This window comes from Bombus fervidus, chromosome 13, assembly GCF_041682495.2.
Source record: "Bombus fervidus isolate BK054 chromosome 13, iyBomFerv1, whole genome shotgun sequence".
Taxonomy (NCBI): domain Eukaryota; kingdom Metazoa; phylum Arthropoda; class Insecta; order Hymenoptera; family Apidae; genus Bombus; species Bombus fervidus.
Window position 1 is genome coordinate 8,144,046 of NC_091529.1, and position 22,827 is coordinate 8,166,872.

The window sequence follows — 22,827 nt, forward strand, 5'->3', positions numbered from 1 at the left end:
ATGATATTTATACAAACGATTATTTCATTTTTCTTTTTTATTTAAATCATTAATTGTACAAAGTTGTATTCGAAACTACTATTTTGCAATCCGTGATCATATATATCTCGATCAGTGGTGGAAATTTCACAAATAATAAACATTTTTATCATTTTCGAATTTTTTAATTTAAAAGTAGCATTTTTATTTATTACGTTGTGCAATTCTTTTGTTATTTAAAAGCATATAAAAACATAGAAATTATGCAGAAGGTTCAATAGAGATCGTGCAAATACAATATTTAAATTAGATGAAAGAACCATAAAATTATGAAGCGTTCGATCCGTGTGGTTTAACCTTTCAGAGACGATAATCCTGCCCTCATAATTTCATCAACCAGAAGAAGATTACTGGCAATAATCGTGCTATAAATAAAAGTTAATACGTATTTGAAAAAAGATATGATACTGTCAAATTTCAATCTAAACAAGATTTTATAAATATATTTACCATGAATTAATAATTTGTTTCTTCACATTGTAATTATCATAAATACCAGCATCCGTGGGTTTCAATGCTTCACCTGAAGAAATATCTAATCCTACCGCTTCACCTAATGTAGACCTTTCTTCTAATAACTTAACAATTGTATCTTGTGCATCGAAACCACTATTTACAGCTAGACAGATAAAAAAATAAATATTAAGATATATGAAACGAAATAATTTTTGAAAGACAATTACTAGTTTGAAATATCTTATTTACCAAGAGTTTTTGGAATGACAAGTAAAGCTTCTGCATAAGCTTGTACACCCAAGCGTTGTTTTCCTTTCACTTTTTCTTTATACTGATGGAGTACTTGACTAGCAGCTACTTCGAAAGCACCAGCACCAGGAATAACCGCGCGATCGTCAATAGCATTTTTAATAGCTCTTAGACCATCTCTTACAGCGTCTTTCAATTGCTCTAAAGTGTATTTATTTGGGCCCTACAAATTATCAAGTTGATTGAAATTATTGAAAATTAAAAAAGATCATATAAATTTAGGAAATTAAATTTATTATCCTACCTTTAGCAGGATTGTTACGGAATTTGGTTTCTTGCATTCTTCAATAAACGTATATTTTGTCTCTCCCTATAAAAAAGATAAAAGAGTATGTTTTTCATTTTGTGTAAAATGTAATCATGTAAATATTGCATTACTTAAAAATTACTTACCAATACATGTTCGTATACGAGTCCAGCCCATCCTAAGTGTTCTTCTGTTAAGTCATCAAAGGAATTCATAGCTGTTCCACCACAGGCCAGTGCTAAACGTTCCATATTTCTACGTTTTGCTCTGCGCAAAGCCAAAATATTTTCCCGCGCAAGCATATCCAAGGATGGTGGGTCAATGCCTTTCTGATTTATGACGACGAACGACTTGTCCGTTCCGTCACATAATTTCTTTTTTAGTTCGATTATTTTTCTTACCCGGTTATCGATGAATTCACGTTCTGCAGCTACCAATTTCTCGCGCTCTTCAGCAGTTTTGTAAAAGAACCCACTATTAACCTTCATAATAAATATAATTTCATTATTTAAGGGAAGGAATTATTTATATTTTACAGAAATGATTGATTCTTTTCCTAAATTACTCCATTTACCTCACTTTTTTCATATTCCAAACTAACATTGCAAGTTAGTATGTAAGCATTCTCTACTCTCTTAGGCATATCTGGATGTCTAGATCCATGGTCAGTTACAATACCACGAACTAAGTTAGTATCTGCTGCAGTTCTATGCTGCATTTCCATTAATTCAACCATATGGAGATCGATTTCTTGATCTTTCTGTCTAATAGTCAAAATTGCATCCACACATACTTCTGTTAGTTTGTCAGCTACAGTAGGATGGACTTTAGTTCTAAGCGATGTTCTAGCAATGCTCATTAGATTTTCCTTTGTGGGCTCAATCAGAATCTTCAAGGAGTCTAATACTTCCAAAGTTTTCATTCTAGCCAGTTCAAAACCTTCTGTGAGCATTCTAGGATGAAGACCCTCGGATATATAAATATCAGCTTGTTTTAGAAGCTCTCCAATGACTAATACTGTGCTAGTTGTACCATCACCAGTAATATCGTCTTGAGCAGTGGATGCTCTAGCAATCAGAGATGCTGTTGGATGTTGAATTTGCATTTCATGCAATAATACATTTCCATCTTTTGTGATTTTAATATCACCTGCTCCAGACACCAACCTTGAAAAATTTTGTATTATTGAATTTCAAAAATTGATTTGGTGATCAATTGTATATATATAGAATTAAGTTATTAATTTCCATAATTGAGTTTCCAGATTGTTATTTCTCTGGTAAGATAGCAAAATAGTATAAGTCAGAATTATTAGTTTTGCAGAAAAGCATATATAATATTCAAAATGCAATGTAAAATTAGGTATTAGATTTTGGATATACTATTAGCAGCTTAGTTTGAAGAACGGGAAAGAAATGAAATTGATTTGTGCTATTAGAACCATAAGCAAAAACAGTAATATAGAAAATGTAGAAAATATTAGATCATTCTATCGATTATAATTTAACTTATACTCCTTTCCTTGTCCACCAGAGATTTCACGGAAATATCGATCTTACCTAATAAGGATAATATACTTGACTGCAATGTTTTAATGTAACAAGCAAATTAGTAGTGGAAAGTATGAAATATAAAATAATTTTCGTAATTTTATATCTCATAATTTTAATACTTCACTTTAATTTATTAAATAAATGATAAATTGTTAAATTAGCACGTGAGAATAAATATACATACATCTTCATGGTGCCTTTCGGCCCAAGATTCGTTCTCATCACATCTTGAATTCCTTTTGCGGCTGATATATTGACAGCTAAAGCCTGAGCAGCTCTAGCAAACTCAGCTTTGGGATTTAACAAACTAATCGCTGCCATTTCACTAGATAATAATCAAAATTCGAGAAATAATAAACGTGTCGTCTCAGCATGCAAGCTTCTATCAATGGCTTCAACAGATCTGAATAATACAGTATATCAAGTAACCGATGTTCAGATTCAACAATATAGGGATTTTCATTTTATAACTTCCGAAAAAATATAAATCTTTTCCATAAATTTTTTAATTCTCTTTGAAATTTGCAAGTTCATTTAAAAATCGATTAAAAAATGCTCAAAGCTATTAAATTTAAAAATATGTGTAATTCATTCATATTTAAATACCGTTCTTTATTTAATGTTAAGTTGATCTAGAACAATCTAAGAATGACTTAAAAATTTACTTAAATTCATATATTTACATAAGAATTTTCCATTTTTTCCAAGCAATTGTTTTTTTTAAATGTTTAGCTCTATTTTAAAGTTTTATTTCATTGTTGGAATGATATTTTTGGATGATTTTTTATTATTGAAAAGGATTGTTAAAGAAAGATTTGAAGATTGTTTTAGTCATAGCATGTGACGTTTTTGGTAATCATTTTGACATGAAAAGATTACATCACAGGCGAAAATACCATGATGAGATAAAAAAGTAACCTTAAATAATATTGTAAAATATTTTCATATTTTTAACATAACTGTTATAAACATAAAAGATGTTTAAAATAAATGTTATATGTGTAAAGTCATGTAAGACTGTTAATACAATAGGAATATTATTATGTGAGTTTCTTTCTTGTTCCAATATTTGTATTTATCTAGAATGTTATTATTGTATTATATTATGATATTTATTTATAGTATTCATTGATTTTTACCAATATATAATGTGAATTATTATCATTAAAGATAGATCATATACATCAGATTTTGCATTTGTCCCAAAATGTGAACCTGTGGAAGACAGAGATTTGTTGATGTTAAAGAGTTTTATCAATAGTCACAGTAATATGTGCATATTAACAGGAGCAGGAGTATCCACAGAAAGTGGTATTCCTGATTATAGATCCGAAGGTGTTGGCCTTTATGCAAGAAGCAATCGCAGACCAGTTCTTTACAAAGACTTTTGTAACAGCGCTGAGATTAGAAGGCGATATTGGGCTCGAAATTATATAGGTTGGCCAAGGTTGTAATTTTTCTTGATTATAACTACAATTATAAAATGATATACATAAAGTTTGTAATGATTTTAAAATATTCATTTCATAGATTTTCTTCTGTTAAAGTAAATAGTGTACATGAAATACTAAAAAAATTAGAAGATCATAACAAAATAAGATGTATCGTTACACAAAATGTTGACAACTTGCACACAAAAGCAGGCAGCAAAAAAGTGATAGAGTTACATGGGACAGCATTTAAAGTAATGTGTCTCAACTGTAATGAAAGAATATGTAGATATCAATTGCAAGAAATTTTAGATAGAATGAATCCAAACATGACAGGGACTAGTGAAATGATAAGACCCGATGGAGATGTGGATATATCGCAAGTAAATGTTATAAATAATTTAAGTAGTTCAGGCATTACCTAAGAAACTTCTATTTAAATGATTCATTTTAATTCAGGAGCAAGTAGAAAAATTTAAAATTCCACCATGTGAAAATTGTGGTGGTGTTCTTAAGCCAGACATGATCTTCTTTGGGGACAATGTCCCACGTCAAATTGTAGAAAGTGTCAGATATAATGTTGAGCATTCAGATTCTCTACTAATTTTGGGTACAACACTAACTACGTTTTCTGGCTATCGAATTGCGTTGCAAGCTAGCCATGCTAAAAAGCCAATAGCTATAGTGAATATTGGAAAAACTAGAGCGGACGATCTCGCGCAAATCAAAGTGGAAGGTAGATGTGGCGATATTTTATCGAGAATTTACTCAATGATTGATCAATATGAGGAATGTATGGAATGTTAATTAATAGACTGCGGATTTTTATGCATTTTTAAGAAATTTAAAATTATAAAAACGCACATAATGCGCAAAAATATACAAAATAATTAAAGTATAATCTGTATTATTTTTATTATTTATAAAAATACCAATTTGCATAAAAATTCGCAATTCATTGATTAAATAGAAGTAATGTAAATAGTTCTTTTCATATTGTTTTACATTTTGGCTGTGATTGCTCTAGATTAATCTATGTATAATGTACAAATAAAACATCTTTTTTCAACAAAAAATTATTTTTACAATACTTCATATAATATTCTACTTCCTTTATAGAAGGTTTGATTCTAGTATTGTTGAGATTTCAGAAATGAAGATATTTGTTTTCATCAAAAGAATATAATTATTTTTTGTTTTAAGTCTTGTTCGTCTTTATCATCTATCCATAATTTTCTAAGTTATTATTACTTCCGTGTCTGGTAGATAGCAGCACACAACTTATCCATAAACAAGGATAGCAATAGCGTGCGACAAATACGGATACGTACATATTTCTGACAAGGGGGCCACAATAGATGCGACTAATAACGTATATATAAATGTGTATACAAGTATAGCAATAACGATTAGTTCCATCTTTTTACCGTTACGTGGTGATAGTGTTTCAATGTCCACAAAAACTAACTAAAAGGATTAGTTTGTGAACTTCTATGATTATGTCTTCTGAATTAGACAACTTTCTTATTAAATTCCTTTTAACCTACGAAATACATGTATGAAGATTCACAGATTTTATTCAACGAGTTGAAGCATTAGCTGAAAGAGTATATATTTACATATCGATGTACCTACTAGATCGCAACGTTTTATGATTAATATATCAGTTACAGGTGGGATTATTGCGTTCTGTAGTTAACAAAATGTCGTTAGCAAGGTTAGTTTTTGATAATTATTCTATAATTACTTTCTTATTACGTGTAGAATAGCGAATTATATAATTTTTGTATTATACGATGTAGTATATAAAATATAGAATTTTCTGAGTCATGTATTTCAGTGTATTTTGATACAACCTGACGCGTACTTGTTAAACAAAGCAAATGACACAACTGTATCTGAATTTGTTGATTATTGTAGTAATTTCGCTGTTTGCAAATGTTTTTTATATTTTTGAGTGTATTACTTATATTTATTTGTATTTTAATTCATAAGAATATTTATAAAGTGTCTCTGTTATAGCTTATTACCTACACCATCTCAGGTCGTGTGGGATAGAGAAGATGAAGCAAGGGAACAGAAATTACGACAGAGACCTGTATCTGCTCTTGTCAAAGCTGTTGTTACTGCTCCACCATATGGCCAACGTAAAGGATTTGTGCCAAGAAATCCAGAAGTAAGTGATTTTATAACTAACTAAGTATAATCCTCTATTTACCTATAATAGATATAGTGTATTTGTATATAATAATATGATATGCAATGATACCTAGTACTCGATGTATACAATAAATGAATGTTTTTGTATTTTTCATTTCTAATTGTTTATATAAATCTCTAAAGATTCATATTAACTGTGCAGGATTTTGGAGATGGTGGAGCATTCCCAGAGATTCATGTAGCCCAATATCCACTTGGGATGGGAATGAAGGGAAAAGAAACCACCAGTAATGCTTTAGCAGTACAGCTCGATGCTCAAGGAAAAGTAAAATATGATGTCATAGCTAGACAAGGCCACTCTAAGGATAAGGTAATTTAATGTACATCAATAATACTATTTAATTGCATAAACATTTGCATTTGGTTTACTTTGTTTATATTATGTTCTCTTATAGATCGTGTACAGCAAATTGAGTGACTTATTACCTTCAGAAATTACAAGCGAGGAAGATCCTAGTTTGCAACGTCCACCCAATGAAGAAATTGATGAACTCACAGAAAAAACTAAGAAGGCTTTAGAGAAGATAACAAGATCAAAGATAGCTGCAGCAATGCCAGTAAGATGCGCGGAGAAACAAGCTCCTGCGCAATACATTCGATATACACCTTCCCAACAAGGACAATCATTTAATTCTGGGGCTAAACAAAGGGTTATTAGAATGGTGGAGGCTCAGATAGATCCTTTAGAACCACCAAAATTCAAGCAAGTTTCAACATTATGGATTTACTTGGGAATAAGCACCAAATGAATTATGTTTCAAATATAAGTTATGTTAACTATGTTGTGAATAATATAGTATTCTTTAATTGTAGAATTAATAAAAAAATACCGCGAGGTCCTCCATCACCTCCAGCGCCAGTGATGCACTCGCCTACGCGGAAAGTGACAGTGAAAGAACAGAAGGAGTGGAAAATACCGCCCTGTATTAGTAACTGGAAAAACGCGAAAGTAAATAGGTTTTTTTACTTCATAATTGATTGATACTTTACTAACAAAGATTTTTTCAGGGATATACGATCCCGCTCGATAAACGACTAGCTGCAGACGGTCGTGGGTTGCAGCAGGTTCACATAAATGAGAACTTTGCTAAGTTGGCTGAGGCTCTTTATATAGCAGATAGGAAAGCTCGAGAGGCAGTAGAAATGCGAGCACAGCTTGAGAAGAAACTTGCCCAGAAGGAAAAAGAGAAAAAAGAGGACCATCTGAGACAACTAGCGCAGAAAGCTAGGGAAGAACGTGCTGGTTTAAAATCAGCAGCAATGGGTTCGTATATGCATTCTGTGCATTTACATAATCATACAAAATCATCTATAATCTTGACTATTTTTAAGTATTCAGAATACATTTAATATCGTGTTATATCGTAATATAGTGTTTAATAGTGTCGTGTTCTTTGATATTACATAGAAAAATCGGAGGAGTCGCGGGAAAGAGATCAACTCAGGCAAGAACGACACAAGGACCGTGCTCGAGAGCGGAATTTGGCGCGTGCTGCACCTGATAAGCGTTCTAGATTGCAACGTGAACGAGAACGCGACATCAGTGAACAGATTGCACTCGGTTTACCAGCAAAGAGTATTCCTAATACCGGAGAAGCACAGTTTGACCAAAGATTGTTCAACACTAGCAAAGGAATGGATAGTGGATACGGGCATGATGATGAATATAATGTTTATGACAAACCCTGGAAAGATTCTAACTCTATCGGCTCTCATATATACCGTCCTAGTAAAAATATTGATAAAGATACTTACGGAGATGATTTGGAGAAGCTTGTTAAAACGAACAGGTATTTGTTTGATTATTTTAATATAATTATATCAATGTATTGTGTTTCGCTTAATTAACTTGACAAGAATTTTTAAAGATGTTTAAGAAGGTATAGAGAAGAAAAAAGCTTTTGGATTAAGTGTTCTTATACCAACATGTTTCTATTGTAATTTTAGATTTGTTCCGGATAAGGAATTCAGTGGAACTGATAGATCAACGACACGCTCAGGACCAGTACAGTTTGAGAAGGATGAGGAAGATCCATTTGGTTTGGATCAGTTCTTGAAGCAAGCCAAGCGTGCGAGCAGTTCTACTACCACAACAACAAAACGCAAAGAGGAACGGGAACAACGGAGAGACGATCGCGACAAACGAAGGAAACATTAACTTTCTTTGTTGTTTATTTGTTCTTATTATTTTAGAACAATTTTCCTTTTTTTAATGTTATATAAGTTAGTTCTAGATTCAAGTGAATGAAGCTTAAAATTAGTCGTTCCGATAACTTTGATAATCTAATTAGTGGATCGGTTTTACAAATACGACACAGATACAAAACATTCAAACAAGTATAAAATGCCTTACAATTTTTAAGAACGATATTCATTTTTAATTCTTCACACTGTGCTGCGAAAGAAGTAAACTTTTACAAAAAAAAAAAAAAAAAAACGAAAGGATGTATACAAACTGATTGAAATTGCTAAATATATCGATTACTTAGTATAATAAACAACAAGAAATGTTATTTTCTATTTTCTCCCCGATGGTTATGTTTCATTTTATAAGAGTAAAGCTGGTTAGAGTTACGTTTCAGACTCATAGTTCTTTATTAACACAATGTGCATACAGCGTTCGTTAGATTAACAAAGGGGACGATACTTTCGCACGGGGAGCGATTGTTATTTCTAAATTAATAACGTAGTTACTTACTTTCTCATCAAATATTTTTTTTCATCAAATGCGTTTATCGACACCGTTCTTTTTTTGTATGTCGTCATTCTTCGAAGATCGCGTCAAATTGGATTATATCTAGTCACCGTAAATTCGCGAATAATTCATGGTAATGATGTTACGCAATGTTGTATTGCTTCGATGTTGCATGATCACTGTTTACTACTTATTCTCGTCATCTCCAAACTGCTTTTTTTTCTTTATTTTCTGTATCTAAGTAAATCATCCTAATGAAGCTTTATGCTGTTATAGTGTCTACTTTGGTACCCACTAGTTTTATTAAGAGTCAGACTGAAATTTATATCTTTCGCTTATTATATAAATATAATGTATATGTATGAGATCGTGCAAGAAAACTTTCATATAATCCAGTTGAATTGCTTAAAGATGTCGTAAGATGTAGGATGACTGTACATAAGGGACAGAGTTTGAAAAACAGTATGACTACAAACAATCGAAAAATCTAATGTTCTCCTCGTCCCCATCCAAAAAAGGATGTTGATGGCCGTCTTCGTCGTTTCTAAATAAAAATGACTACGCATACGATTTATAGGAATCAATCATTTATAGGACCATTCGCGAGAGCGTTTATGATGGTGATTTCATTTTTTTTTTTTTACTTTTTCATGAATTTTCTTGTAGATACGGCGACTTAGAAGATGGTCTTTCTAATCAGTCTTTTCTTATTTTTTTTTTCATTCGTAAGAAGTTTATCACAGAAGAATTTCCGTATATTGATCATCTTTCTTTTCATTTTTTAAATTTCAGGAATCTGAACGAGCATTTGTTTCATCGTTCACGCAAATTGACGCGATCCTTTGTTATATTAGACTGACCTCACACTCTTTATTGTAAACCACATCCTTAAGAACTACATCAAGTTTTTTCTGACAAAGTTTTATGGAATTATTTTCTCTCTCTCTCTTTCGCTCTCTCCCTCGCAAACATTACAGCGTAACCGGAGAACTCTCCTGATGAGAAAGACTAGAATTAATAACGCTGAAGACTACGGACTTGTTACGGATCCATGGGAGCCTATGTACAATTAGGATGAACACTTTGCCAACTATTATTAGTTGCGTTCGAGTTCTCTCGGTTTTTGTTTCCTTCAGCTGTAAACGACGCATGTATACTTGGCGGAAGAGATATAGCGAGGTTATAAATTTAATTATTAATTAGCGACATCGATTGATGTAATTGCGTCCAATGTTGTAAGCATTTCATAGAAGTACCTCGAATCTCAGGCCATGAAAGTCATTAATAGATTACGGATTTTTATGTTTTATATTTTTATGAACACAATTATAGAAATGGAATCTAAGCAAAGATTTGTTTCACTCGAGTACTTTACTTTAGATATTTTGTATATTTTTGCATGTTACATCCATTTTGTACATTTCTTCATTTTCAGAATTTCCATAAATACATAGAAATTCGTAGTCTAGTCATTAGTGACGTACAAAATTTTTTTATATATGCATTATGTGAAAAATAGCAAACTGCATATGTTTAGAATCTACTTTTCAAATTTTATGCTATACACAATTTTTTTTAAATATTCTATAAAAGAAGAACAGTTCCATATTATTCTATGATATATTGAATGAGGCTTTTAATTCCTTCTCTTTCTTCATATGTTTCAAATTATTGTTTAGTCTCTTGAAACATATAAATTTAAACACATCACCGATTTTATAATCTTGCTATATCTTTTCCTATAACAATACACGTCTTTGTAAGACCTATATTCTTATCTTGACAACGTGAATAGCTATTTTCCAGTTTTATAATTAGTTAGAACCTATGCGATCATTACAGCCTCTTTCTCTGTTTACTTTGGAGAACAATAGACATTTAGATTGAGAAACTTGTGATAGCAGTCAGAGTTTATGTATAGTGTAAGAGTATTCGAACACTTGTAGATGCCTTTTATGGTCATATTACATCTGTATATGAAATATTTTGAAATTTTATTGGTGCTGCAATGAGACCAGACTATCACGATTATATTGAGCAAATGTGAAACAAATACATGATACATATATATGTCAAAGTTTTCTATGGTAAATGTTCAAATACTCTCACAAATCACTATAAGAGATAAAATGTAGCAAACCTTTTAGTCCTTAGCAAATCTATTATTTTTAATCTGGAATATGTGAGTGTATCTCCTTATGAAATTGTATGCTCAGAAAAATAAGCTGCTTCTCTAAAGAAGATCTATTTCTGTGACAGCTGAAGGATTCAAATTACACGATTAAGGAAATATAATTTGGAAACAGACGTTAGAGTGCTTATCGATCAGAAGTGCAAAATGTGTAAGAATCACTTGAATCTCAAGGTTATTATTAAAGAGAACTACGAAAATAAATTTCAAAGTTTATACAAAAACTGGTAATGTGTGCGTACATTACATTACATCATGACGTTAATTACAATGAAACTCCCAAAGTTCGAAACGTATTATAATAATGTACAGTGTATCAAATTTCACTGATTAGTCACTTCGAATCGAAATTAATCGGACAATCCATTTTTTTAATTGCTATTAATTGGTATTGTGATCGCTGGTAATATATATATGTACAAGTTATTTTACTTTTCCAAATATAATTCTGCAGCCCTCGATAAAGGTTGTCTATCTCTTTAATAATTGGTAAGATTATTAGTCAGTTTCTCATCTCTTGATGATAAATTGTGGCAGTTGTTACATAAGGCATACAAGTTGTCCTCTTCCATTCATTGATCCTTATAGCATTCGTTTAAGATGATGCTGAGAATTAGCTACACGTGCTACGAGACGAGAAACCAACTAATTTGGTTAATTGAATTTTCTCATTAGTACGCTGTTTCGGAGAAAAAAACTGCTCGATTCTGAACACACAAGCAGAACTATGATTTGCAGAAGATTATGAGAATGTACCCCAAAAACGAAAAAACGCTTCTCTGTAACTTCTTCTTCTTCTTCCTTTTTTTTTCTAAATGTTAATACTTACAAAGATTGCTACGATCCAAACGATTTATTACTTTTTTTTCATTGATGAGATATTAAAAATTTGTTAGACATCGACATGCACCTAATATCAAGAAGGGGATTGCTTATCGGTTTCCTTAGGCTACGGTTCATGTTTTTTGTTACAGAATTATCATCATCATCATTGTAATCATACAATTGCCGTTATATATCTATCATATACCTATTATGTACAACTGTTCAAGTATAGCTACGTCGATACTTGCAAAAAAACACGATATTACACTAGAGCCATTCTCTTCCCATAAACCGATCATATTTTTTTCTTTTCGTGATAAGATTTTTTTTTTGTTGAGTCACGTGACTTTTAGTTGAAAAACCGGTTTATGGGGTCTATGCGATCAACGGAACGATTATCTACATGCGTTGAGAGGATCACATCGCTCTCCATTAGAAATTATTATAAATATCATAAGAAAAAATGAATCGACGTGTTATTTTTTTTTTTCATTTTTGGATGAATAAATACTATACATGCGCCCCTATAGAGACTACTTCAACGCGCCATCTTGCCAAATTCCTTTGTCTCGAGTGATCGCGATTGGATCCTGCCCAATCCAATAAATTTACATCACCTATTCAATTGTCTCTTCTTATTCTCTTCTTTTTACTTTTTCTTTTTTCATCTTCATTGTGTTACTTCCCAAAGTGCATTTTCTGATCCCAACTAGTTATGGGATAATTTGTCTTCTCACCTTTATCTTCAAGATGCATTGGCCTCTTTAATCACGCATAAAGTTGGCGTCCATTCGCTTTCTTAAAAGCCGAGGGGAAGTGAAAGAGTTCACGCGCTCCATCTGACAAAGAGACTGCACGATATTCGAATCATCCATTTGATTCACATTTTGGCAATATAAAACATATAGGACATGCTGTTCAAACTTTCACAAGGAAATAAGGTTCGAATATTCGGCATCCTCCATATTTTCAACATAATCCATAAATAATATTATAACTATAATAGTGTTATAATGGAAGTTATAATATTATATACAGGTTTGTGTGTATTATATATATGAGGGATACCAAATATCAAAGAATATTTTCTCGCGGAAGTTTGAATAGTACATACTACGTGTTTAATATATTACTATACAGGATGTGTCCCCTTGTGGAACTTCCACTTTGGCCTGTTATCTCTTAGGTAGCACCGGAAGGATATATTACACTTCCGTGGTGCGACTGTACGGGCCGGATTCCTCCGATTGTGAAAGTTTTCGTTCTCGTTTGGCGAATAGACCCCCTAAAAAAGATGGCTGCTGAGCCAGTCCCTTAGCACCACCAGGGATCGTAGCCCCTGGATGTATAGGATGAACTTGTCCAGGATGTTTAATGCCTTGGCTCATTGAGCTGGCAGATGTAGATTGAAAAGAAATCGACATACCGCTATCGAGTGAGCCCACGCTTCCACGTCGCTGCGGTTTTTCACCAGCAACTGTGAAAAGTAAAGATAAATTTCAAATATTATTTTTCACCAAAAAATATTGTTTGCCGTTTTAAAATTATAAAAACTAGAATACGATAGATGCATTAGCAGAATTACATAAATAATTTAATTAATATAACATGTATGTTAGTACCAGTAAATGTGTTAATACGTAAAATATAGAATAATTTTATTTACATTGTTCATGTATGTCCAGAAGGGAATTACTAAGGGCAGAACGTTTTAATTGGGTATCTATGTCGGTAGTTTCCGATCTTTCGGAATAAGGCCCCGGGCAAGGACATATCTCGACATCTGCCACTCCAGAGTCTCTATTTTCAGCGCCACCCCTCGCACTTCTGCTGCTTTTCTGTCGTTCCAGTTCCGTCTCAATCCGTAAGGTTTCCATCTCGTCCATTTCGCTGATGGATTCTCTGAGATCCTCCACAAACTTGCACCTGTCGTGCGCGTTCCTCGCATTAAACGTAACCAACACCTTTCCATCCACGCGCTGGGAGAGTCTAATTCCATACGGATAATCTGAAAAATAAAAATCTTAGTTAGAATAAAAACTAGTTATGCCTCGATGTTTAGATGATAAAAAGTAATAATTCTTAATTACAACAAACGTAAAGAAAGTACATTTCTTCTCATCAATTCAGTCTTTAATTTATAGGTTAATGAAAAGAGATGTTAAAATGTTTTCCAATTGTAAAGAGTCAAAATAATTTGAACGTGAAACTCACGAGGAACTTCAAACAGCGTGGCTACCATTCCGCACAGTGGAAAGCTTTGTCTGAACGTATAAGTAACGCTGTTCTTTTTCTTGCTCAGGATCTTTGTTACAACGAGGAGATCATTGAAGAGAAATACTTCTCGTTGATGTACACCTGGTCTCTCTTTCTTGTGGATGTCTGGGATCTCATACAGTCTACAATAGCAAACTAATCTTCTATGAGGCAAGGCCATGTTAGGTTTCTTGCCTACTATTGTCGCTTGGACCTTCATCACTTGAGAAACATGATCTGAGCCAGGTTTGAATTCGTTTTCCTTTACTCTTTCATAAATTCCAACCAATATATCTCTATCAATATCTCCACAATCGTCTATGCCTCTGAGGTTCTTGACAAAGTCATCCAGCCTCATTCTGCGTTCTGGTTTCAGGTTTGGTGTGTGCAGATCAGTGTTCAGCATGATAATTGCAAACGCTAATACAAAGACAGTGTCTGCTGAGCGTAGCCTGGATACTACATCGGGATTGCAGTGGCAATAACGTTGGCTGAACACCTCCATTAGTCGTTCTATTTTTTGAGCTTCACCTGGCATCCGGAAGTATGCTTGAAACTTCCTCAAAGCAACGTCTACCTGCATTCCTGATAGGTCCAGCTCGTGGGAGAAGCATCTGAAACATACAAAAATGTTTTACTTCATTACTTTTTTATACTTTTATTCATGTTCTTCCGGGAATATACGTATAATTATTTATTTGTGGTTCTGATACTATAATAGGGGCTAAGGTTGTAAATCAAACCTTGGATTTTATGTCCACTTATGGACATATATTGCGTTTTGTTTTAAGTACATTTTATTTAACTATATTCTATGTACAAATAGAAAAGCTACATATGTTAATTACTATTTCAATAAATTGAGAAACGAAAAAGGAAAATTGTAATATGAATATAAATTTTCAGTTTAATATATATGAAATATATTTTGTATTAAAATTTTCTTTGTACAGCACTGACCAAAGATTTAAATCTTTATTAATTAAATTCCCACTCTTCATATTTTTGTCAGTTTCATTGATGATGATTTCATACACATTATCATGTGTCTGGTACATGTTAAATTTAACTTCTGACTGATTTTCGACCTTGCTATTCGGTGACCCACACTCTTAATCATTCTAAACTCAATATTTATTCTCAAGTATTTTGTTCGCTAACACGTGTTCCTTTTTCTGTTTGCCGTGTGGTCCAGTTGCGGTGGCTCATGTTACACGTTTGTCACACTAACTGAGACTAAAGAGGGTCCTTTAGAATTCAAATTTAGTTTTGTTTCATGATGGACCTCCCACTGTGTCTTGCAACTTTTAAAATAGCACTTTCATAGACTTACAAATCAAGACTTTGGGAATAACATGAGTTAATATCTCTATTCGATATTATTTTAATTGTTTAACTTAGTATTCTAATAAAAGAAATATTTCTCATATTTTCCTTAAGTCTTATATCGATATCTTGAACGTTGATAATTGTACAATAACCGCGAGTAATGTTATATGCTACCAATCCTCCTTGACCTAAATTTTTTTTGAAATCGCAAAACGAACGACTGGCAAATAGATCAATGCCATTTTCAGTATTTCTTTCACAGCGGTTCACAGAATTACCCTTTGCGCCACTGACAAAGAATCAAACGCAACTACTGAAACGAAACAATTGCGTTCTTAAAAAGCGACAAGAGAGAAAACGACTTTCTATAATAAATAACGAGCAACGAACCCAAACTGCGTGTTTCCGCTACGTCGATCACCGATCACTGTGATAAACAAACAGATTAACTTTCTCTAACTGCGCTATTATCCTCCATATTCACTTTTTTCTCTTTACAGTAAAATAAGGAAAAAACATAAAAATATATAGCAGGATACTTACTCAAGCACAGCCATGTTGAAGGGGTTTTGAAGGTTTCCAAGATATTCTCCTATCATCTGTTTGGACAGTCCTTTTCTACTGATCAAAAATCTTGCTACACCCTGAGGGCTATTCTCCAAGAATCCTCTTCTGATCAAGTAACTGATTCCTCTTTCTGGTTTCTTGTTGAACAGATTTAGGCCCACTCGATACTGACGTTTTCTAACTATTTCTGATACTTTATAGCTCGTCTGCGGTATACTTTCTGGATGATCCATGAGAGGAAGCTGGTAGCCGGAACTGGCATGAGAGTGGCCAAGATCCTTCACGCTGCTCATCATGGTAGTTGAGTCTGTTGTGTGATTGGCGCATTCTTGGTGTTCTGGTGAACTTGACTGTACAACAGAAGATAAAAATTAGATTAAAGGAGTTGTGATTTATGGTTTAGATCTATTATGGTATCACAATTCGTGAAAATTAACAGAAGATGAAAAGAAGATACTTAAATTGTTAACAGGTAAATGGCGGAAAAAGAAATTTGAAGTGAAATTGTAAGCAAAAATATATAGGTATCTTATAAAATATATATTATACATCTATTTGTACTGTTAGATATATTTTACTACAAAAAAGTTTAATCAGTTTCATTAATAAATGGAAGACAAGCGGATTAAGGGACTAAAGATTAAATTCGTCACAAGAGAGGAATTAGAAACAAACCAAATCAGACTTCTCCTTGAATATCGTCTAGCCCAAAGTGTCTAGAAGCTCGAAGAAACAAAAGAAAGAGTTGATGTAAAAGTAAGAACACAGACACAGAAGTAGAATGGAAACTCACGATTCCTTTATGCTTCCACACAGGTGATCCTCTTTGAGCGTCTCCCTCGGAGCTCTCGCAATTAGTGGAATCGCTGCCAGAACTCTGAACCGAGCTTAGGCTACCGTTCTCGACGCTTTTGCTAAGACCATTGTGACGTGGTTCCATAGATCTGGACGTAATGGAAGACGTTCTTTTTGGCACTTCCGGTGGCACCTTTTTCGCGGATCCTCTCGTTCTACCGGCGGAACCAAGGTGACCGGCACTACTCCAGTTCTGAACCACTTGTGTCTGAAGATTGTGAGGCGTCGACGGCGACGTGCATGGTGTCCGCAGCAGATCCCTTGGTGGCGTATCTTGTCTGATGCTGCACAACGTGTCCTGGAATAATAACAATGATTTTCTTTACAGTCACTTGTCTAAATTGCTTGAAATAAGAACAATTATGTGAGTCAGAAGGTAGCATGGAATAAGTGTCTTTAGTGAGAATTTTCTTCTGGAAAATAGGAATTTTCTATTAAAAATTGATATAGATGTGTTTGGAAGGTAACTTTGAAGGTAGCATGATTAGGTATTTTCAGTAGAAATTTTTATAAGAAGGGAAGATATCTAGTAAATAAAATAATAATAAAATCCTGTTTCCCTCAATTATTTTTCTATTAAAATAGTCTTCCTTTTCACTTTTTATCTATAAACTATATAAACTAAGTACCATATCAATCAATTTAAAGTATAAATATTGTACAAATCTGAATCAAATTAAACTACATTTTAACTTGCCTTTCTTTTTCTAGTGTTCATCTATTAGAAGTCTGCTAGATCTATTTATTAGATTTTTTTATCTTCTATCTATGCCAATAAATTACACGTGATAATGATCAATTTAAAATGTACAACAGTGAGCATATAAATGAGCTTGCTTGTAAATTCAACTAATTTAATCGTATTATGAAAGGTTCAATTACTATCTTTCTTTGTATAATATAGGATTTAAAAATGTATCTTGTGTACTTTAAAGCACTATACTCAAATTTCTATTTCCATTTTTATTAGTAAATTAAATTGAATCTGGTACTCTCCAAGGACTTTGGAATGCAGGAGTGAGGGTCAAGAAATATTTTTTTCCCTATTTATATACTTGTCATTATAAATAAAATTCAAACAATTCATTATCCACAGCTTATCTTTTTAAAATTTAACGTTCTTGATCAAAGAAACATTGGGTTGTCAGATAAATTTTTAACATTTATCAGGTCACATTTTTGAAACAACACAAAATTCTACATGTATGGAACAATGACACTGCTCAGTAGATTGCAGAAGATTAAACAAAATGTTTGATTTAATTCTACTACTGCTTTTACTACTGTAAAGTTTATAATTTAGATCTAGAGAAGGTCTAAGAATTATCCAACAACTCAATACATAATCTTCTATTATTATCCAGTATGATCTTGTCAAAATTCAATTTTTCTCAGCAAACAAGTATAATGAACCATTTGTATTAAGTCATAAAAGACTTATACCAAGCTACAGAGCTTTTGATCACCTGTGGATTGTAATAATGCATGCTAGACCCGCTTTCCTGAGAGCTGGACTCCCAGCACGGACTTGGTGGTAACTGTTGGTGTCTGTTGCAAGGACTCGGCGCCAGAGAGGGCGTATGTCTGCCACTTTGATGTATGTTATGGTTCGCGTGCTGATGACCAGCGACCTGGACCTCGCACCTGCCGCTCTGGCTCCTCGGTATCGGAGATTGTGAGTTCTCCACGTGCCTCCTTTCCCTCAGAGACATGCTCCTGATGGGCATTGGTCTGTTCGCCGTCTGTGGCTGTTGTATGTAAATTTGACTGTGATATACCATCCTCTCATGTTCATTTACGCCCGTGGCTCTCTCTGTAGTTTCCTGAAGCTTTCTGCTGAGACGTTTTTCAGCCTTAGCCATGGCGGTGATGGCTGCGAATTTCTTCAGCAGAGTGTATCTTCTGAATGCTCGTTGAATAGTCAGTGCGGCGTTTCTTGCCTTCACACCGCCGTATTTTCTTTCTAACATCTCTATCTGCTTATCCAATAGGTCTTGGGATAACTCGTACCTGTTTTGAAGACAAAAAGTGGTGAATATTGTGATGGGAGGCTTTGGATTTTTGGTGTTTAAGAAAAGTTTGTCGATAGCCCATGAACAAGTTGATATTTATTTAACTTTTATAGGTCTATAGGTTGATACTATTATAATGATAGAGAAATATGTAAGAACGTGATACAAGAGACTTCAAGAAGAGTTAATGAATCTGTCGAAAAATACAAAATTACCATTTTGTCACTGTTACCTTCGCAAATATCTGAGTTTTTAAATAGAGCTTAGAGTGAAAAATGGTTTAACGTGAAGAATAAAAAGGTGACGCTCGACTGGATCTGAACTGGCAACGAAGACGTGCGCTCTGGGAAAGCTCGGACTTTTTGTCAGACGCGAACAACGTAGAGATCACTCGTGCATCGATTCTTTCGAAAACGGCAAACAAAAATTTAAGCCGTGAAAGCTTGCAGACTGTCCCATAAGAAGCTTCCGTAATTGATGTCCGGAAATTTGGAAATTTCAAAGAACTTTCAAATTTCGTCGGAAACCCGAAATTATAAATCTCTAAGAAACTCCGCAGAAATCCCGACTTCCAAAGAAACCACAAGTTTCGAATTAAAAAAAAAAAAAAAAGATCTCCAAATGCGAACTCCAAGGAAATTCCAAATTTTGCGTATCTCAAGACAATTTCGAGCCTCAAATTCCAGAAAGAAGCCAATTAAGAAATTCCAAATTTCAGGGAAATCCCAAATTCTGACGTGAATTCCACGCGTTTCAGAGGAAATTTCGAATTTTGAAGGCCGAACGAATTCGAGGACCAGCAATTTGACGCCGAACAAAGCGGAAAAAAAACAATAAAAAAAAGATTGAAAGAACGAGTAAATCAATGTTGATCTTACGCAGTCTGCAGCCGGCATCTCTTCAGCACGTCTCCGTTACGTACAGGTCCTTTTTTAAGATGGTTTTGTTGATACCCTGCGGCCTGTGGTTGACCACCATAGCCCTGCACCATGGTACCATAACTTTGGGGCTGATTGTAGCCGGCGTGAGTGTATACTCTCACGTTCGACGTGGAATTGTATGGGCCGTGTGCGTAGTTCTGGTTCTGAACGTACGACTGGCCCGTGATGTAGGACGTCGTTAGGGAGGTTTGACTGCCTGACGAGTATACGCCGTGCATGCCACTCCCGTGCACCTGGTTCACGTTCGCCGCATGCTGCGATGGCCTCTCCATCTTCTGCGGGAAACTGTAACAGAAGTTCGATGGTTTAGTTACAGATGAGCGAGTATTGCGGGATCTTTTGATTTTGGTAGGTCGTGTATGGCGGATATAGTTGGATACAAATTGATAAGCTGTAGGAATCTGCAACCTTGGAACTCTAGAATTCTACAATTACAGAACTCCAAAATTCTACAACTTCTTCAGAACTCCAGAACTTCAGAACTTTGGAACCTCAGAACTCCAGAACCCCGGAACTCCGGAATTCAGGAACGCCAGAACTCCGGAACTTCAGAACTTCAGAACTCTGGAACCTCAGAATCCTGGAACTTCAGAATCGTAGAACTGTGAGATTCCAGAAATTTAAGGCTCTAGAGCTCTGGAATTCTAGAACTTTAGAGAACTTAGAGATTTCAAAATTTTAGAACTCCAGAACCCTGGAACACCGGAACACTGGGAACTGTAAAACTTAAGGACTTAAAGGCTCGGTAATTTTGAAAGTGATTCTGCAAATGTAAAAGTTTAGACTCTTAGAACTCTAGAGTTCTAGAACTTTAGGGCTCTGGATCTTTAGAAGCCTGGAGGCTGCGAATTTTAGCAACTTTAGAACTTCACAAGTTGACAATTCTAGAATTTTACAATTGTGCAATGTAAATAAACTTTAGGCAATATTCTGATTTCGGATGATTGGTGGATCATTCAGATGGGACGAGAAAATCCTAATAAATGTATAACAGCTCTAGCTGTTTCATTTAAATGCGAATCTTTCGATTGAAATGAATGCGTAAAATTTTCAATCAGAGAAATAAAAGTGGCGTATTCGCGAAAGCGGAACGCTTTCATCGCCGGATTCAGTGTCCCACGAAAAAGAAGGAAACCGGCGTAACTGTGAAATGTCGAAGGGAAAGGTGGTCATCCAGAAGCGACAACATTAAGCTTTGACTTTCTTTTCCACCAAAGACTCGTTTTCGTAATTATCGTATCTCGTTAGTGCGAAGCTCGCATCCCTCGAAGAGACGAATCCATGGAACATGGATGTATAGCTGTCATCGTGTAACATATAATCGAGGGAAATTGATACGAGTCGTGTTTGCTGGATTTTGCCTCGATTCGCAGGTGTTATGGGGAAATTGGATGCAGGTAGAACAGTGTACGATTAGGTGCAACCAGTCGTTACGGGGATTCGGGTGATTTATCGTGCCAATAAGACGTTTATGGTTGTGTATGTCCGTATTTCTTCGTGTCAGATGGTTCTATAATGCCAAACGTATTACTATCTCGCGCAATATACGTCAACAAAATTTCATCTTGTATTTCGAATTTAACGTCACATCCTGTAAATTGTAAAAATGTACATAGCGTCAAGTTCTTACATCGAAGACATATTTTTCTCTGTGGAAATTTTCATTCTAGTAATACACAAATAATTAAGACATCTTTTAATTTCCATATTGATGGAACACGTTCACAAAGAGTATGACAACCTTGCGTTATAATGCGTTAAACAAGATTGTATTGTTTCATGTATAATGAAAATAATTATTGACGATTCATTATGACGATTCAGATTGATAATAATCGAAAGTCTCGGAGCACAAACGACACGTGACTTGATTCGAGAAGGCTGTGATTAGTCTTTAGTTGTAATAGAAAAATCTACGTAAAAATATACGTAATGGAAATTTGTAATACAATTCTCTAGATAAACGCGAATCTTAACGCTTTTCAGCATAAAAAACACGTATATAACATTTGAGACTTACAGCGAATTCTCTCTCTGGGTTAACGATAATACTGATAAGAATTTATAATTCGACATATTTTGATATTACGCAAATTGATAAGCGTGTTAAACTTTGAGTTTCAGAAATATCGTAACAATAAGTAGAAATTGCGAAGGGAAAACACGTGGTCGATGACGATGGAACGCCAAGTCGTAACGAGGTTATCGCCAGCAATTTGCAAGTTAATCTAGCAGACTCATCTTGTTCTTGATCGCGTATATGTCAATGTGCGAGCATTGGTTTATTCAATATCCGCTCGCTATGTGATTGCCAAACGTGATTTCCGGAGTTCCCGGTCGTCCGGACAGACAGACTTACGATTTCCACTGAAATGCGTTTCTAACGTTCATGCAGCAATCGTTTATTGCAATATTCGTATAATCTTTTTTAATAAACGAAACTCCTTACGATTCCACTTTTCGCTAGAAAGTTTTTCCTAATTTATCGTTTGATTTCTAAGAACGATAACTGTTAAGTTGCATTTGAATGATTAACACTTTGACTGTCACGTCGAAATCACATGTTTCGCTCAGAACATCACGGGAGTATTTTTATTATTTATTATTTTATTATTATTTATTTTTACTTAGTCCGTGCCTTTTGGCTTTGGACAAGTTTTCGGTTTTACATCTCGTTCACCTATCACGCTTTTTACATTCTCTCAGTCTTATGGAGTTATCACGCCTTATTGCCTCCTCCCTTATATCTATCTAAACTCTTTTCTTACATATCTACCTCTCCTTTTATCCACTCTGTTATATCGCGCTTCGTTATATAATTTATCTCTAAAACTATGTCAACTTTTGGGCTTTTGCCTCCTTGCTGTGCTTTCTTATTGTCGTTCCTCCCCGTCTTGTATTG

General features: G+C 34.2%; 4 protein-coding genes across 12 annotated transcripts in view; 2 read left to right on the top strand and 2 right to left on the bottom strand.

The window, feature by feature from the left end:
* Positions 1-19: 19 nt before the first annotated feature.
* On the bottom strand, positions 20-3,021 carry Cct6 (chaperonin containing TCP1 subunit 6). The gene is made up of 7 exons (XM_072015102.1): positions 2,789-3,021; positions 1,626-2,217; positions 1,198-1,533; positions 1,049-1,114; positions 745-967; positions 490-658; positions 20-404 (listed from the first exon to the last, which is right to left on the bottom strand). Exons 1-7 carry the CDS (start codon positions 2,923-2,925, stop codon positions 332-334), a joined length of 1,596 nt encoding a protein of 531 aa, XP_071871203.1. The 5' UTR covers positions 2,926-3,021; the 3' UTR covers positions 20-331.
* A 190-nt stretch (positions 3,022-3,211) lies between these two features.
* On the top strand, positions 3,212-5,097 carry LOC139993411 (NAD-dependent protein deacylase Sirt4). 2 transcript variants are annotated; one of them, XM_072015112.1, is made up of 4 exons: positions 3,212-3,648; positions 3,775-4,051; positions 4,135-4,417; positions 4,494-5,097. In XM_072015112.1, exons 1-4 carry the CDS (start codon positions 3,582-3,584, stop codon positions 4,839-4,841), a joined length of 975 nt encoding a protein of 324 aa, XP_071871213.1. In that variant the 5' UTR covers positions 3,212-3,581; the 3' UTR covers positions 4,842-5,097. The 2 variants fall into 2 exon arrangements, with proteins under 2 accessions (XP_071871213.1, XP_071871214.1); XM_072015113.1 differs by having other exon boundaries at positions 3,214-3,648; positions 3,779-4,051.
* Positions 5,098-5,437: 340 nt separating this feature from the next.
* On the top strand, positions 5,438-10,028 carry Bx42 (Puff-specific protein Bx42). The gene is made up of 8 exons (XM_072015100.1): positions 5,438-5,751; positions 6,057-6,210; positions 6,397-6,564; positions 6,650-6,957; positions 7,068-7,203; positions 7,263-7,518; positions 7,663-8,044; positions 8,202-10,028. Exons 1-8 carry the CDS (start codon positions 5,738-5,740, stop codon positions 8,410-8,412), a joined length of 1,629 nt encoding a protein of 542 aa, XP_071871201.1. The 5' UTR covers positions 5,438-5,737; the 3' UTR covers positions 8,413-10,028.
* Siz (Brefeldin-resistant Arf-GEF family protein schizo) overlaps positions 8,826-22,827 on the bottom strand; it is a 153,043-nt gene continuing 139,041 nt past the window's right edge. For 6 of the 8 annotated variants that reach the window (XM_072015090.1, XM_072015097.1, XM_072015091.1 and 3 more), the window contains 7 exons: positions 19,863-20,210; positions 18,439-18,982; positions 16,911-17,270; positions 16,094-16,467; positions 14,180-14,835; positions 13,632-13,973; positions 8,826-13,442 (listed from right to left, as the gene is read on the bottom strand). In XM_072015090.1, the coding sequence (XP_071871191.1) occupies positions 13,171-13,442; positions 13,632-13,973; positions 14,180-14,835; positions 16,094-16,467; positions 16,911-17,270; positions 18,439-18,982; positions 19,863-20,210 (2,896 nt within the window). In that variant the 3' untranslated portion in view covers positions 8,826-13,170. The remainder of the gene's footprint in view (positions 13,443-13,631; positions 13,974-14,179; positions 14,836-16,093; positions 16,468-16,910; positions 17,271-18,438; positions 18,983-19,862; positions 20,211-22,827) is intronic. The other 2 variants (XM_072015098.1, XM_072015096.1) reach the window with 2 other exon arrangements.